The 16,216-nt window shown below is 41.1% G+C and overlaps 1 protein-coding gene and 1 long non-coding RNA gene across 2 annotated transcripts in view; both read left to right on the top strand.

The window, feature by feature from the left end:
* Positions 1 to 6,150: 6,150 nt before the first annotated feature.
* dapp1 (dual adaptor of phosphotyrosine and 3-phosphoinositides) overlaps positions 6,151 to 16,216 on the top strand; it is a 31,205-nt gene continuing 21,139 nt past the window's right edge. Inside the window, exons 1-2 of the mRNA XM_046061752.1 lie at positions 6,151 to 6,328; positions 14,609 to 14,731. Of these exons, the coding sequence (XP_045917708.1) occupies positions 6,270 to 6,328; positions 14,609 to 14,731 (182 nt within the window). The 5' untranslated portion in view covers positions 6,151 to 6,269. The remainder of the gene's footprint in view (positions 6,329 to 14,608; positions 14,732 to 16,216) is intronic.
* On the top strand, positions 9,954 to 11,013 carry LOC123978517. Its single transcript, XR_006826991.1, has 2 exons — positions 9,954 to 10,597; positions 10,698 to 11,013. It is a non-coding gene; the product is annotated as an uncharacterized LOC123978517 (long non-coding RNA).

The following is a 16,216-nucleotide window of genomic DNA, read 5'->3' as shown; positions in this document are numbered from 1 at the left end:
AGTCACCAGTGTCAGTGGAACGATAGATGTCATTTAAAACTCTCAGCAGAGCAGATTCAGTACTGTGAGCAGACTTAAAACCAGATTGAAATTTTTCAGAAATATCATTGCGTTTTAGAAAGATCTGGAGTTGGTCAAGCACAACTTTTTCTAACACCTTAGAGACAAAAGGCAAAACAGAGATAGGGCGGAAGTTATTTAACACGGTAGGATCCAGTGAGGGCTTCTTGAGTAACGGAGTGACAGTGGCCTCCTTAAGGGCAGCAGGGATAGAGCCGGTAAGGAGGCACTTATTAATAAAGGAAACCAATCCTGGCCCAACTGAATCAATAACTAATTTAAGACACTTAGGAGAGATGATGTCAAGAAAGCAGTACGAGGGTTTCATCTTAGTGATAATTTCTTTAAGGAGATTCAGACTGATTGGCTCAAAAGCATCCCAGGTAACAGAATTCATCAACTGACTAGTTTCAAAGCGGCTGGCATTGCATCTCAGGTTAGATATTTTGTCAATAAAAAATCTCAAGAAACGTTCACATAGCTCATCCGAAACACTAGTGATCAATTAGTTAATAATCGCTCAATTATCTTAAATCAATCAGTCAAGCTCATATCGAAGGAGTAAATCCTCGTGACAGGGACTTGGAGTTAGACAATACACACATACAGTTCCTGTGATTACGGTGAAATTTATTTGATAACTAAGGTGAAATAAATGCAGTTAAATAGACATCAAAGAAATAAGCAATGGCTGAACAAGCATGATGTAAACAGCAAGAATGTTGAGTTCTATTGAAAATTGGGTTCTCTTGTGGGGAGAATTTGAATCATAGGAGTTTTAAGGATTAAACATAATGGATTACCAGACTGTTGGACATCACTGATCACAGAATGCCAATTGGTTTGCCTTACTGTGGGTCATCAGCCTGCCTTGGCCTGTTGCACGGGTCTCCACGCTAGCTGCCGGATTCCTGGCTTTCTGCTAGGGAATCTTTCCGGGGATTCTGAATGAAGAAAAATGGCAGTTAGGCAGTTTCTGGTTTGGATGTCCTTTGTTACTGCTGGCTTCGGTGGGAGCAGTGTAAGTTAGCTCGACGAATAAAGCTTTAAAATTGTGTAACTTAACGGTCTGATAACTTTTAACAAACAAAACCAAAAGAAAATAAAAAAGCAAGCAAGTTGCTGGAAAAGCCGAGGTCGCGGCACTTCGTGTGTGTGGCTTGAAAAGAACAAAAGAATTTTCGTAGCGAGCCGGGTCAAACTTCTTAGGGCGTTGCTGGGAGAAGGAGCACGCTGAGCGTGTGCCGAAGTGCACGGTAAGAGCGAAGAGGCCAAGAAGTGAGCAAGCGCGTCGCTGCTTTTGTTTGTTGGGGTGTGGTTCCCAGGGGGCTTGTTTCCTTTGAGAGGGAGGGCTTTGTTCCCCTTTAACTGTAATGGCTATTTTAAGTCTACTTGCGTGTATTGTAATCAAATATCTTCCCATAATCAAACCTTAATTGTCAAACGGTTATACCGTTCTTAATTTTAAGACTTTGATAAAAAGGAAAACAATTGTCAGTAGTTAAACCTTAAGGTTAGCATTTCCTAGGAATCACATCAGATGAGAGGAACTTAACTAGCTTCCTGGATAATATTGGTTGTTACACGTTCTTTCTTAGGGAATATAAGCAAGATACACGAATGGCATCAGATTAAAGGATACATTAAACGGCATTTCAGAACCATGGCATGTAATACTTATTTTGTCCTCTTGGGGGAGAGGGAGGTCAGTTGCCATGATTACGTATGTGCGGGGGCAGTTTAGGGTTTCCTGCCCTCTCTTAAAAAGAGTTCCGATGGGCTGTTCAGGAGAGAGCTAATTTCCGGTTAGTTTGTCTTTGTCATTTCAACAGTCAGGCACCGAGCCTTATCTGGCTGCTGCACCAGAGGTGGCAAGTTTTACGATCGAACTGCCCAGAAACAGATACTTAGGGAAAGCAAACCTTTCAACTCCCTCCTTTGGGGTCTCTTCAGCTGTCTGTTGAGGGTTGATATCTCAACTCCCCCCTCTTTCTCTCAGAGAGAGAAAAGGAATTTGGAGTCTCCAAATTTATTTGATATAAAATGAACAAATCCACACTGGTTTGTTCACAACAATGTTAACTTCAATATACTAAGTTGTAACTTCTTTGACTCCTGACTTGAGTCATGGAGTATTTAACACTGATCAACAAATACACCTTGGAATGTGTTCACAGTCCTGTGAGCTGTGGGCAGAGTTTAGAGAGAAACAAGTTCACAGTGATGGATCAGCCTGATGTTTATTCGCTCTCTCTGCAGTGGTAAAACCAGAGCAGATGAGGTCGGGGTAAATGAAAAATGAATCACTAACATTGTTCATTTATTTGACCAAGACCATCAAAAAGTGGTCTTAAGACCGTCTTGAGTACTACAACACTAATAGGAACAACCCCAGGTTTCTTTTCAGCACTGTAGCCAGGCTGACAGAGAGTCACAGCTCTATTGAGCCAAGTATTCCCATAGCTCTCAGTATTTACGACTTCATGAGCTTCTTTAATGATAAAATTCTAACTATTAGAAACAAAATTCACCAAGACCTGCCCTTAACTGGCACCAACTTATCTCTAAACTCAGGAACCTTAGAAACAGCTGTAAAACCAGATATATGTTTAGACTGTTTTGCTTCCCTCAATCTTTACCAACTAACTTCAATAATTTCTTCATCTAAACCATCAACCTGCCTCTTAGACCCCATCCCGACTAGGTTGCTTAAAGATGTTTAACCCTTAGTCAGCACTTCTTTGGCAACATATTCAGCTGTGCACGCAGAGTTTCAATGTCAAAATCTTGTAGAGACCCACTATGGAAGATGGGAAAGGGGCCGTCTCCCTTTCAGCTGCAGACATAATCCAGAGCAGCTGCCACATGCAAGCCTCTCTGTTCAAAATGCCGCTCCAATTCACCATCAACTGAGCAAGCAGTTGAAACCTTGAAAGCTTGAAAGTATAGTCTCCTATAATGATCCACTGGGTTCTAGAATGTGTGTGCAGGCTCTCTTCCTGTATCCAGTTTAACATAGCCTTTCTTTCCTAGGCAACACTGGGGTGTCTGTGAGGTCTTGCCCAACTTTTTTGTAAAACTCCTCAAAAACGTTATCTGACCTCTTTCTCCGAATGAAGCTTCTTGTCAAAGTCACACTGTGCATCCTGTAATGATATGTTTACAGTCTGTAAGGTCCTGGACAGCTGTTCAGTCGAAGAAAAACCCTTCAGTGCCAGATGCAGGCCAAAGAACGTGCTGAATTTGTCCAGCGCTGCCAAAATTCACCCAGCTTTCCTACCGGCATCGCTGTATGATTCTTCATTTATTTCAGTCATCAGAGTGGAAAGTACAGCGTAGTTGTCAAGGACAGATTTCACTACACCTGTGGGCACCATCTCCATCTCATTGGGCAAAGAGTGTGCATGTTAATATTGCCCGGGGCCATTTCATTTTTAAAGGGGATTGTTTCACAACATGTGCAACTTCTTGCACAAAGTCCCGCGCATCTCTGATGACTTCACATTTTTTCCCACTATCCTGCAAACATAAATTAAAGCAAAGCAATTCACATAAATAGCTCCCGGATTGTCCTGTTTAAAGCTTGCTGCAAGTCCATTCAAATGTCCCATCATACGCCTGTCCCCGACACATACTGGGCAAAATGTTGCAGCGGACCAGAATGTCGTTTAGCGCAGTGAGAATGGCTGTGTCAGCCCGAGGTAAGTCAAATAGGCCAATGAGGGACCTAACTGTCATCAACCCAGCGGAACAGAACCACTAACTGCTCTTTGTTTGAAATGTCTCTAGTCTCTTCTGCTACTGGGACAGTAGTGAACGAGAAAGTGAATTAATCAGTTCATTGATTATGTCATGGCTCATAACATTTCTGTCAGGTAACCACTGGTAAATTTCAGGACAATCCTGTGCCCGTAATTCCAACAACTTGTAAAGATTGTTGTTTTTTGGAGCATTACCATCTAGTACCATGCCCTGACCCATGAGATAAATGATGGACATTATCTCCTTAACTAGCATGTCACATCTGTGCTGCTGTTTAACTTTTAGCTGGGTGTCAAGCTGGGACACAATAGACTGAGGGAATTCGGTTGTTGGTGAGAAGTCATGTTGCTGCTAAACAAAACACTTGTTTTTGGTCCAAAAATTGGATAAACACCGACTTTTTATGAGGAAGATGCAAAAGGAATGACCACAGTACACCAGAGGAGAGAAAAGGAGGAAAAAGAAGGAGAAAGAAAGAGAAAGAAGGAAAGGAGATACAGTCTGAATAAGGAGCTCAGAAACAGCATCAAGCTGAAGAGAAACCAACAAGGATAGAGAGACTCAAGCAAGTTACAGCAAACTACTGTGTTGTGAATTATTTTAGAGCATTATAGCTTAAATTGTTATCATTAATTACTAGAGCGATGGTGGTCTTCATTTTCATCATGTAAAGTGTTATTTTATAGTGTAAAGTTAGAATCACAGTGTTAAAACTCTATAGCTCTGAGTGTGTGTGCTCCTTTCTGTATCTAACTGGCCAGGCTCAGCAGTAGCACGTGTGTGAGTGAGGCTTTTTTGTGTGTCTTGATACATGTCCCCAGAAACTTTCGTGCGTCTGTCTGTAGACTGAGTGTGTCCCTTTTGTGTCTATGGCGTGGAAGGATGGCAAGGCCACACAGGACTTGCTCTCACTCTGGTTCTCCTTTTATTCTGGTATAAAAATCAACAGCACACAATCAGTAACTGTGTGTTATGCAACTGCAACCATCAGATCTCTAGCTTGGAAGTGTTTCCTTTTTTTCACAAAAGACTAATATAAAATACATTTTCACAGTATTACAGTCTTTTTCTGTCCATACTAGTATAAACAAAACACAGGATCGTATAGTGGTAGTATTATGTATGATTTCTAAAGAGCATCTAAACAATGAGAGCAATTTTCTTCTATACCCACAATAAAAATCCTCAAACATTCTAACCAAACATTTTGACCATAGACAATTAATAGAACATCTCATATTCTATACTTTATACTTTTATTACAAAAACCTTGCATCGCCATCTTAAGAATGAAAATAATAAGTTTACTTCTACACTTGACCACGTCCTTCTAGAATTCCACAATGGGTCATAGATAAAATGTGAAACACCATTAGCTCATTGAAGCCAACAAAAGTTTTCATTTCACACAACCCACATTAAATTCTAATATTGGAGTTGCAAGATTTTCATGCAATGACAATTTGTGAATACTACATTTAACAAAGCCTAACTGGTATAAAAATCAACAGCACACAATCAGTAACTGTGTGTTATGCAACTGCAACCATCAGATCTGTATAAAAAGGAACAGAACAATTATCATCCAAAATAACTAAAACATCACGGTCGGGAGCTAGCAAGCAGGTGATTAGCTAACCAGCTAACATTAGCTCAACCTACGACTGAAAGTGCTACTTGTGAATAAAGTTACTATTTCTGCATGTACGTATCAGTTACATTAATATTACATGCGAGTAGTGCTTACAGTCAAAATACATGTTACTGAGTCATTGAAACTAATTTTAAAAGATTAAACATGGAAATATTGATCACAACGTTGCTCACATGCATCTACATCTAGCTTGGAAGTGTTTCCTTTTGCTAGAGGCACGTAACCCACCAGGTGGCTCCAAAACTACATAATGTAACACAAGCATATCAATTTTGTAGAAATTCACAAGCGATTATTTTTAACTCTGTTACACATGTAGGTTGAACGTGGCCGAGGGGCTAATTTTTTCCAATTTTGTAGGCGAGTCATTTTGCCACGCCCAATAGCGAAACCCATTAAATACGAAATTTTTCACCACTTCTGACATGTGTGCAAGGTTTGGTGAGTTTTCGAGTATGTTTAGGCCCCCAAAATTGAGTTTACTTTGCAGAGAAAAGAAAAAAAAATAAATAATCCTTACAGTTTCAATAGGGACCTCGCACGGTTCGTGCTCGGGTCCTAAAAATGTTTTTTTTAAATAGACAGTCATCAGTCATCTAGCAAGGTGACTACTTCTACCTCTGGAAAAGTTTAGAGGCTTGGAAAGCCTGACATCAAGGACAGATTGTGGACCTGTCGTAAGCTTGATGGAAAGCACACACATGCCATTTCCTTACTAGTAGGCGTGTCTGAAAGAACAGCTTTCACTTCTGTCTGGCTGCTGCACCTCGCTGAACTAAGTCCTTCTTGAGAGATGAGTTTCTACAGTGATGCTTCCACCGAAGACATGACTGACGAGTTAGAGACTTTGTGGTAAGACAGTCTAGACTATTAAAACTTTGATGTAAGCCTCTGTTCTGTTTTATACACGTTGAGTTAACGTTAGAGAAGACTATAAGCTGCTAGCGAACGAGTCACGAGCACCTTTTCCTGTTACCTGCCAGACCCCATACCAAAATTAGGCAATTCAAAGTATTCTTGTTATTCTTACCTTGTCACAAACGCACTTTTTGCTAAAGGTATGCTTTACAAAACTACGACGGCGTATTCGGGCCATTGTTATGTAACAAATAACTTTTAAAAAATGCAAAATAAAAAGTCTAAATAATTAAAATAAATAACAAAACGGATCTTCTCTGGGATTAAAATGGAAAATTTATGCGGAAAAACTCGTGCGTTTTATGAGTTGTTTTCAGTCATTAATAACAGGATACAAGAATCAGTGAAGACATAAGCGACAGTTAGGCAGAAAGTAAGGAAGTTGAGATCAGATTGCTGTTATTATTATTGCTGCCAGAGTAATAAGAATTTAATAACATCAGAAAGCACGCTACGCTGTGCTGTCTTGTTGTAGATTCAGTTTTCTGCTGTGACACACAGAGCTCTCTCACCGGGGAAGAGTTAACGTTAATGAACATCATTGAAACAACCAGCAGTTTAGTTGTCACAGTTCTGAGGTGTTGATGTTTGGTGTTTCTCGTTTCCCGTTTTACTTCTTAGTTGTCTGCCCCTGGTGTCATGATCTTGTTTTACTTCCTGTTTCTGTCTCACTGATTGTCAAAGTGGTTTCACCAGTGTGTCATTATTTTCACCCCTCCGGGTGTATTTAGTTGGGTCATTCCTTTCTCTCATTCATTATTTCATTTCTGTTCATGGCAGCACCTCTCCTTCGTCATGTTTCTGAATTAGCCTGACTGGCAACATTATTTGCCACTTGTCTTGCATCCCTGCCGGCACGGACTAAACACATGGTTTCCTAGAAATTCTCTCCAACGTGTACTCACTGTGAAACAAACTGGACAAACTTCAGCTACTGGTGGGGAAAAACAGACTTTTATTAAGCTTCCGTTCTATTCTTCATGTAGCTGTGTGGATTGACATCAGACTCTGATATCAGACAGTGATGAAACTAAACCATTCTAAATTTAATTCATTTAACACACTCAAAAGTGTTACAAACATTGTTCTAAATTAACTTCAAAAAGCAACAAAACAAAAAATCCATTCATGCCATAAAATGTGCTCAATTACTGTTGAAAGACTGAATCTCAATATTGAGGCTACTCATCAACAGTACCTGCGCCCACATAGAAAAAGGTGGGGTGCTACATGACCAAGCTCTGTAATAGCCTGTAAGTTACCTACTATCCTAAAATAAATGCATTCATATTAAACTTAATTTCAATAGGCCTACCAAACTATTCAGCCTCAAATAAGGAAAAATGAAACCCATTTATTTTAAAGGCTGTGACAGGCTGTGTGAAATGGACTTGAGCAAATAAAACACATTTCAAAGCCGTAAGAAGGCTTGCTGTAAAAACCTACAATAATAGTAGCTCACAGGGCTTTTCATGGTCATGCTTTTCTTTTTCATGGTCATTTGCATAGTAATTTTTTGTGGCTCGTGCATGTGCGCTCAATTTCACATTGATTGGGATAAAGGACCTGGCGTATACCTGGTTTCATACATGTGGATATTTCTGTGCGTACGTACTTTTTAAATTCTGTGAGTACGCCATCTTTCAGTGTGAAATCTGCGCAATCTTTTATACATGAGGCCCCTGGACGACTCAGGAACACCACCATCTTTGTGTCCATCCTTACCTACTGCATCACTATCTGGTACACTGCTGCCACTTCCAGAGACAAGGGCAGACTACAGCGTATTAACCTACACACTGAGAAGTAGGTTGTTCTCTGTGCACCACTCTGCAAGACTGTCGATTTCCTCCCGATATGAAGTCTCATTGTAGTTTGAAATCCGGCTGATGATGGGGGAGTGTCGTCTGCAAACTCTGAAAAAGTGTTCTCTCCATGTCGGGGGTTGCAGTCATGGGTGTACAGCATAAACAGAAGGGGGCTGAGCACACAGCCCTGGGGGCTCCAGTGTTGAGCAATAGAGTGGAGGAGGAGTCCAGACTAGACACCACTGACTTTTTAGGTACAGGAACGATGGTGACTGTCTTGAAGCAGGTGGGAACCCTCTGCTGAGACAGTGAGATGTTGAAAATGTCAGTAATAACATCAACTAGCGGATTGGCTCAGGTTTTTAGTACACGGCCAGGAATGTTATCAGGCCCAGCTGATTTACTCATATTCACTCTCAGCAGGACTCTCCTCACATCTTCTGTGGATACAGACAGTGGCCCGTCCTCTGGAGGTGGAGTAGACTTTACAGCTGACTCCTTGTTGAGGAGATCAAAGCGAACATAAAAGGTGTTAAGTTCATCTGGTGATGTGGCCTCACACATGATGGGGGAGCTCCTGCTTTTGCAGCCTGTGATGTTTTTGATGGCCTGCCACATATCTTTGGTGTTGCGGTCTCTCTCCAGTCTCTGCTGATGTCTCTGCCTCGCCTCCTTGATGTCATCTTTAAGTCTCTCTGCTGGTGTTGTATGCTTTATCCAGAGCCAACAGTCCTGTTGGCTCTGGATAAAGCCCTCTGCTCTCCATTCATCCAGTCATTCTGGTTGGGGAATGATTTTATCGTCACCACATCATCAACACATTTGCTGATATATTGTGTCAATGATGATGTATATTCCTCAGGCTGATGTCATTCTCCTGGGTGGTGGCCTCTCTGAGCATGTGCCAGTATGTGAAATCAGAAAAGTCCTGCAGAGCTGCTGTAGCCTCATCTGTCCAACATTGCATCAGTGACTTCAATCAGTGGGTGAGACTGTACTAGTATAACAGTCTTCTATGAGAGCTTTATAATCCAGTAAACACGCAGAAACACTCCAAAGGTGACAAGGCTCTCCATGTACAAGCTCCAGACAGTTTACACTGTGGAAATAAATCTGTAACTGCTTTTAAAATATGGACATAAACTTATTTAGATGCCATTCGATTTGTTAATCTGTGGGCATCAATGTGTTTTTTTACACAAGTCTTAATGCAAATAATTAACTTTCACATCCCTTTACTAGTTTCTTTTTCTTTTGTTTTACAGTCTGATGTTTAGTTGATACTATTACTTGTGCATACTTTCAGCTACACAAGCCATTCAAATGTCAAAATGTTCAGCTCTTTAATGACAGTTCTACTTCATTCCACCTTTTTACTGCTTTTTCTTCAAGAACTTGTGAATGCAGCTTTGACATTATTACAGCTAAGCTTCAAGCTTTTATAGCAATATATTTAGTTTGTAGCTTTAAGCATTATTAGGTAATGCAGGTCAGCTTCCAACTTCAGCAGTGCAGTGCTATGCGAAGTGTCAGCCTTTTCAGGTAACTCATTTGAACTTCCAACTTTGTCTTTGTATTACAATTTAGCTTCCAGCTTTTTTAGTGACTTATTTCTTAGCCTTCTTTTAGCCTCTTTAGTTAATGCAGTTCAGCTTTAGGTCATTAAGCAGTGCTTTGCGTGTCAGCTTTTAGCCTTGAAACTCATTTTCTGCAGGAAATGCAATTTTTTTTTTTTTGAAAACCTCTTGAAGGCCTGTTCTTTGTCATTGTACCTATAAATAGAATGCAGGTGCACGTCAGGCAAAAATACAGACACTTTCCTGCTAGTAATAAGCCGCATATTGATTTTTGATTTTTGTTTTATTACTAGGCCTATTTAAAATCTGATGTGATTGCAGAGCTGCGCGCAGCCCATCTATTCGCGCAGCACCTCTTCTCTCTGTCTCTGTGTGTGCATGCTGGGAGTTTGGTGGTATAGAGCGTGGTGAGTGGCTGAGATTTTTGTGAGTGATTTCAAACTTTTCTCCTCTCTCTTGCTGTGTGAATGTTTTGCAGCTGTTGTGCTTTGTGTTAGTGTAGCTAGTGTGTGTTTGGTGGGCGGCAGACCAGTCCCTGTCTCTGAGGCATGGAGTGTGGTTCCAGCCCGTCCCATCGGTTCAAGTGGAGGCGGTTCACCTGGCTGTGGGACACGCCAACCTCTCCTGTGCCTACAGGATGAACAGAGGTGTGGTAGTTTTCCGTAAAGAGGAGCGTTTTGTGGCTGAGTTAATAGCGAGTGGTGTGTCTGTGAATGGCGCCTATCTGCAGGTATCCCCGCTCGCCGTGCCATCCACCTGGGTCACCGGTGTTCCCCCGTTCATTTCTAACGAGGCATTGGAGGAGCTGCAGTGCTTCAGTAAGTTGGCGAGTGGCTTTAGGATTGTAGTGATAAGAGTGATAAACTAAAACATGTTCAGTCTTTCAGTAGACAGATGTTCATGTTTCTGAACTGTCAGTCACAGATGCTGGATGTCCTTCAGAGTAAAACACGGGGAGGGACAGTACATGGTGTACGCTGGCACTCTCTGAATGCATCTCTGTTGCAGACTCACAACCACACAGGAGAGTTCTAGAGGAAATAAACAACTTTGTGGATGAAACTTCAGGGAAATCTGAAGTTTGAGTATGTTCCAGATGTAGAGAAGTCCATTAAAAGAGTGATGTCCTTGCAGAGAGTGGTGGGTGTTGATCTGTTTGAGTGAAGGCGTTTCTGTGTGAAAAAGCATGTGACTCAGAAAGATGCTCCAGACCAATAAAGGAAAGCAGTCAAAACATGTGTTTCACTTGTTGTTCTTCCTCTTACAGTTTCCTCTGCTTATTTCATCTCTCTGTCTGTCTTTTATGAAAGTGAGGTTCGGCTCTTTAAATATTAATGGTGGGAGGGATCAACAGAAGAGGGCAGTCATTTTAGAAATGATCACACAGAAGAGATTAGACATAGTTTTCCTACAGGAGACACAAAGTAACAAAGACAACTGGAGTTTGTGGTGGAGAGGCCAGAATGTGTTCTCTCAAGGGACTAATCTCTCTGCTGGTGTAGCCGTCCTTTTCGCCCTGATGTTAAATTATCTCCACCACAGAGATGGTGTCAGGCAGAGCTTTAGTGAGAGCACAAATACAGGACATATCTTTCTGTCTCTTTAACATCTATGCTCCCAATCAGGGCTCAGACCAGCTGGACATGTTCCTATAGCAGAGTGAATGTGTGGTGATGGGGGGAGATTGGAATTAAGTCTAAATCAAAAATACATTTGGGATTTAGGATTGAGGAGTGTATGCAAATAGGCGTGGCCCAAAGACTGGAGAATTGGTTTGAAACGGCTGGTGCGCAAAGCCACCTTATGGTCAGCAGGGGGAGCTCTGAGTGCTAAAGAGCACACTGCAATGAAACCAAACGGAGTGAGTGAGCAGGGCTGGAGGGAGAACTATACTTTTCTTCTTTATGAGAGCCTTGTAAACATTTCTGTGGCCTCACAAACAAAGTGACTGGTGGATTTGTGTCAGAATCTAAAAACAAAATAACAATGAAAACCGCCAGTTTTTCGTTTTTGGCAATTAATTTTATCCTTATTCCTTTATGAACAAAGAATGAAGAAGGTTTGTGAATTTCAGTCCATTTGTTTTTTGTCACGTGGTCTATTCCTTTTTTGGAAGCGAAAGTAACAGGTAAAACATTTAAAACAAAAGATTGCACATGTATCGTGTAGTTAGCAAGGTGATTATAGTTAACTAAAACTAAACTAAAATAACGTTATTTTGAAAAATTAACTAAAACTGGATGTGAAAAAACATTATAGGTAACTGAAATAAAAATAACAACTAATAAAAATTACAATACATGGCTCTACAGTGCCACCATTTTGCTCACATATGCCACTAAAAATCGATACGTGCGAACCGGAACAATGATTTACGAGCACTTAGTTACTACACCATATTGATGTGCTCGTCAATTTCCCTTTGTGTCAACTGACCAATTACAGCCTGGATGGGGCGGGACATAAAAATGGTTTGACCTGCTCCTGCATGAATGGTTCTGATTATTGATGAGATAGTAGCATTAACTAGTTAAGAAGGCCATTTTTCTTGCACAAGGATTTAATGACTGAAATCATGAGACTGCTGTTTTGTCCAATTGGAATTAATTTAATACAAGTGGTGAGCCAGCCTATATAGTATATACTATTACATAAAATGGTAAAATTAAATAATTATTAACATACTAACAGTATACTATTAGATTAAATTTAAACAATTTATCTAATGTCATTATAATAAAAAATGCAGATTTCCACTGCAGAGGATGCCAGTGTGCCAGTATGTGCTCTTTCTAGCCTCCTGAGAGCAACACAGGAGAGAGAGAGAGCGCTCAAAGTTCCTGTCAAATGTTCTTGCCAACAGGAAGCTGTTTTTTTTGAGAGTTATACCATAAACCCAACTGGAAGTCAGCCACTTTGAATTGAATAACCAGCTGGCACCCCAACCAAATTTTGTGAGATGTTTTCGACACGTCACCAGTGTGATTTTTGCATTGATTACTCCAGTTTTTTGCATTGGACATTTTGAATTGACAGGTAAAGCCTCACTTCCTGTTAAGCAAAATCTCATTTAAAAAAAAGCAGAAATGTGGTCTTTGTAATAAGAGCAATAATCCCACCACATCTCATAAAGATCAAAGAAACTTTGTCCAAAACCTATTGTTTGTTTAGGGGAGCTATTGAGCCCCCTGGCCACGCCCAGGCTCAATCACTACAGAACACTGCAATTTTCACCAGTTCTGATGTGTGTGCAAACTTTCATGACCTTGCAGTTATCTTAAGGCCTTGAAAAATGCGTTTCCAAGGGAGAAGAATAATAATCCCAGCAAAAACTCTAGGTTCCTTGCACTTTAGTGCTTGGGCCCCAAATGTTTTTAATCGGAGCAATTTTTTTATCCATTAGATGGTGGGTGAGAATATATAGCATAATATTTAATATTGGTTAGTTTAGTTGGTAAATTGCAGGACTCATACCTGGATGTTTGCATGTTCCATACCATGTTGGGTTGAATATTTACCCCTCTGTGGCGGGACAGGAGACCAAAAGCCAAAAGAAATGGGAGTATTTGATAAAGAGTTTTGTGCAAGAGGCCAGTTAGACCTGTTTGGGAATTAGAAAATCTGTATGTAGATATGTATGTAGGAATGACATAAGATTAAGCATCGTAATAAGACAGGAGATTTAATCAGTGTAGAAATTAGTTAGATGGAAAGTAAATATCAAGAGTGTGTTCAGATATTTACAGATGGATCAAAGGATCTGCAAAAAGATGCTGCAGGGTCTGCAGCTGCAGTGCCTAGTAACCAAGTGGGATTTAGCAAGAGAGCATTTCATTGGCAAACCATGTTGATGGCATGGAAATGAAAGAGCAGATAAATTGTAAAGATAAGTTGGCAAAATAATCAGTAAAAAATTGAATTGTTAAAATCAATATTAAATGATCAAAATCACACACAAGGCACAGTGTGGAGAAAGGTAAATCAGCAGAGGCAACAGCACTGGGATAACGCAGTAAAAGGAAACCTCATCCAAAACAGCAGGAAATGTTTTTTTAAGGATATCTGGACTGGAAAGACTGCTCTAAGATGAATGAACTGAAGCAGAAAGAAAGCTGAAGGTGGCAGTAATGCCACATTGTGGATGCCAAAACCTCGAAGAAGAAGAAGAAGAAGTTGGTAGTGAGTGCATCCCAGGGATGTAACTTTATAGCGTGTCCCTGTGAACGAATGACACTGCATGTTCACTCGCTAAGAGACTAAGAGCTCAACTGAACTGAAGCCATTCAGTTTGTTCAACCAAAAGATTTGTTTTTTTTAATGAAATATTTGCGAACGTCACAACACTAGTTAGGGGATAAGGCTAGGTGCAGGGATGTTAACCAGTGTTAGAACCTAACTGGTTTTCAAATTAACTGGTTGCCGTGTTTGGGTCTGCCTCATTTGGTCACACATTCACAAACATTCCTGGCAATTTCGAAGTAGCATCTCCTATCTACTGCAGCGAATATGACTGTAAAAGTGAGCACTACAGTATAGCCATCTACAAAGGCGTAAAGCTCGTAATAAAACACAGTATTGATGAGCACTTACTGGCAAGTAAAGAGGTCTGCCTCGTATTTTGCTATAGTATAAACACAAAATGAGTGTGAAATATTTTGTCATGAATCTATTCTTTTATTTACCTGTTCTCATGTCAGTGTTCAAGTTTACCAGTCTGCATTCCATACAGAGCAGTCATTATACTGTACATCTCACAAAAAATTAAGAGGAGAAAAGGGTTGTGTCATGCTGCTGTAGCAACATGAACTGAGTTATTTATTTTGTCAAAGGTGGTACCATTATGACCTGTCCCGCCATGCTGCAGAGGCCCTCCTCTTGTCCAATGGAACTGATGGAAGTTATCTCCTGAGAAACGGTAATGAGGGACCAGGCTGCTTCGCCTTGTCTGTCAGGTCAGTCTGCCTGTAACACCATCATTCTATATGAAAGAAATGCTTTTAGACAGTTGAGTGACCAGGGTTGGGGAATAACAGATTACATTTAAAGGTGTTATGTAGTCAGGATACAAAAATTAACGGAATACAGTTACTTTAAGTACAGAAAAGAAGATGTAATCAGATTACAGGTACATTTTGTAAAAACGGGGATTACTTTAAGATCAAAGTTTCCATGAAACGGAAAGCAGAGTGCTATTTGCTATTTATGTGGTTCCTGTAAAAACACAAAGCTATGGAGGAATTTGTCACAGATATTGATTGACGTGTAGCCAGAAGTTGAATGTGGTTACTCTTCATGGAGACTCTGTGCGGACTGATTCCAGCTCCCAGTGAGTGAACATGGCAGAAGTTAATGAACTAGGTCAGATATTCAGATTAAAATCACCATTTTAGAAAAAGTTCCTGTATGGCTGCTTGTGGTTCAGAAACATTTAACATAAACTTTGGCTTCTTTTGTTAAGTGAAAAAGAGAGGTTTTGCTCAGAGTATAGTGCATTGCAGTGGGTATAGTGCAGTGCAGAGAGTGCAGTGCAGAGAGAGCAGAGAGTATAGTGCAGTGCAGTGGGTATAGTGCAGAGAGTGCAGTGCGTATAGTGCAGTGCAGAGAGTGCAGTGGGTATAGTGCAGTGCAGAGAGTGGAGTGCAGTGCAGAGGGTATAGAGCAGTGCAGAGGGTATAGAGCAGTGCAGAGGGTATAGAGCAGTGCAGAGAGTATAGTGCAGTGCAGTGGATATAGTGCAGTGCAGAGAGTATAGTGCAGTGCAGTGGGTATAGTGCAGAGAGTGCAGTGCAGAGAGTGGAGTGGAGTGCAGTGCAGAGGGTATAGTGCAGTGCAGTGGGTATAGTGCAGTGCAGAGAGTATAGTGCAGTGCAGTGGATATAGTGCAGTGGGTGCAGTGCAGAGAGTGCAGTGCAGAGAGTGCAGAGAGTATAGTGCAGTGTAGTGGGTATAGTGCAGAGAATATAGTGCAGTGCAGAGAGTATAGTGCAGTGCAGAGAGTATAGTGCAGTGTAGAGAGTGCAGTGCAGTGTTGAGAGTGCAGTGCAGAGGGTATAGTGCAGTGCAGAGAGTATAGTGCAGCGCAAAGAGTGCAGTGCAGTGGGTATAGTGCAGTGCAGAGAGTATAGTGCAGTGCAGTGGGTATAGTGCAGTGCAGTGGGTATAGTGCATTGCAGTGGGTGCAGTGCAGTGGGTATAGTGCAGAGAGTGCAGTGCAGAGAGTGCAGAGAGTATAGTGCATTGCAGTGAGTATAGTGGAGTGCAGAGGGTGCAGTGCAGAGAGTGCAGTGCAGAGGGTATAGTGCAGTGCAGAGAGTGCAGCGCAGAGAGTGCAGTGCAGTGGGTATAGTGCAGTGCAGTGGGTATAGTGCAGTGCAGAGGGTGCAGTGCAGAGAGTGCAGTGCAGAGAGTATAGTGCAGTGCAGAGAGTATAGTGCAGT

This window comes from Micropterus dolomieu, linkage group LG11 (assembly GCF_021292245.1).
Source record: "Micropterus dolomieu isolate WLL.071019.BEF.003 ecotype Adirondacks linkage group LG11, ASM2129224v1, whole genome shotgun sequence".
NCBI classification, from domain to species: Eukaryota; Metazoa; Chordata; class Actinopteri; order Centrarchiformes; family Centrarchidae; genus Micropterus; species Micropterus dolomieu.
Note: the sequence above shows the minus strand (reverse complement) of the source record. Positions and strands in the feature narration are given on the sequence as shown.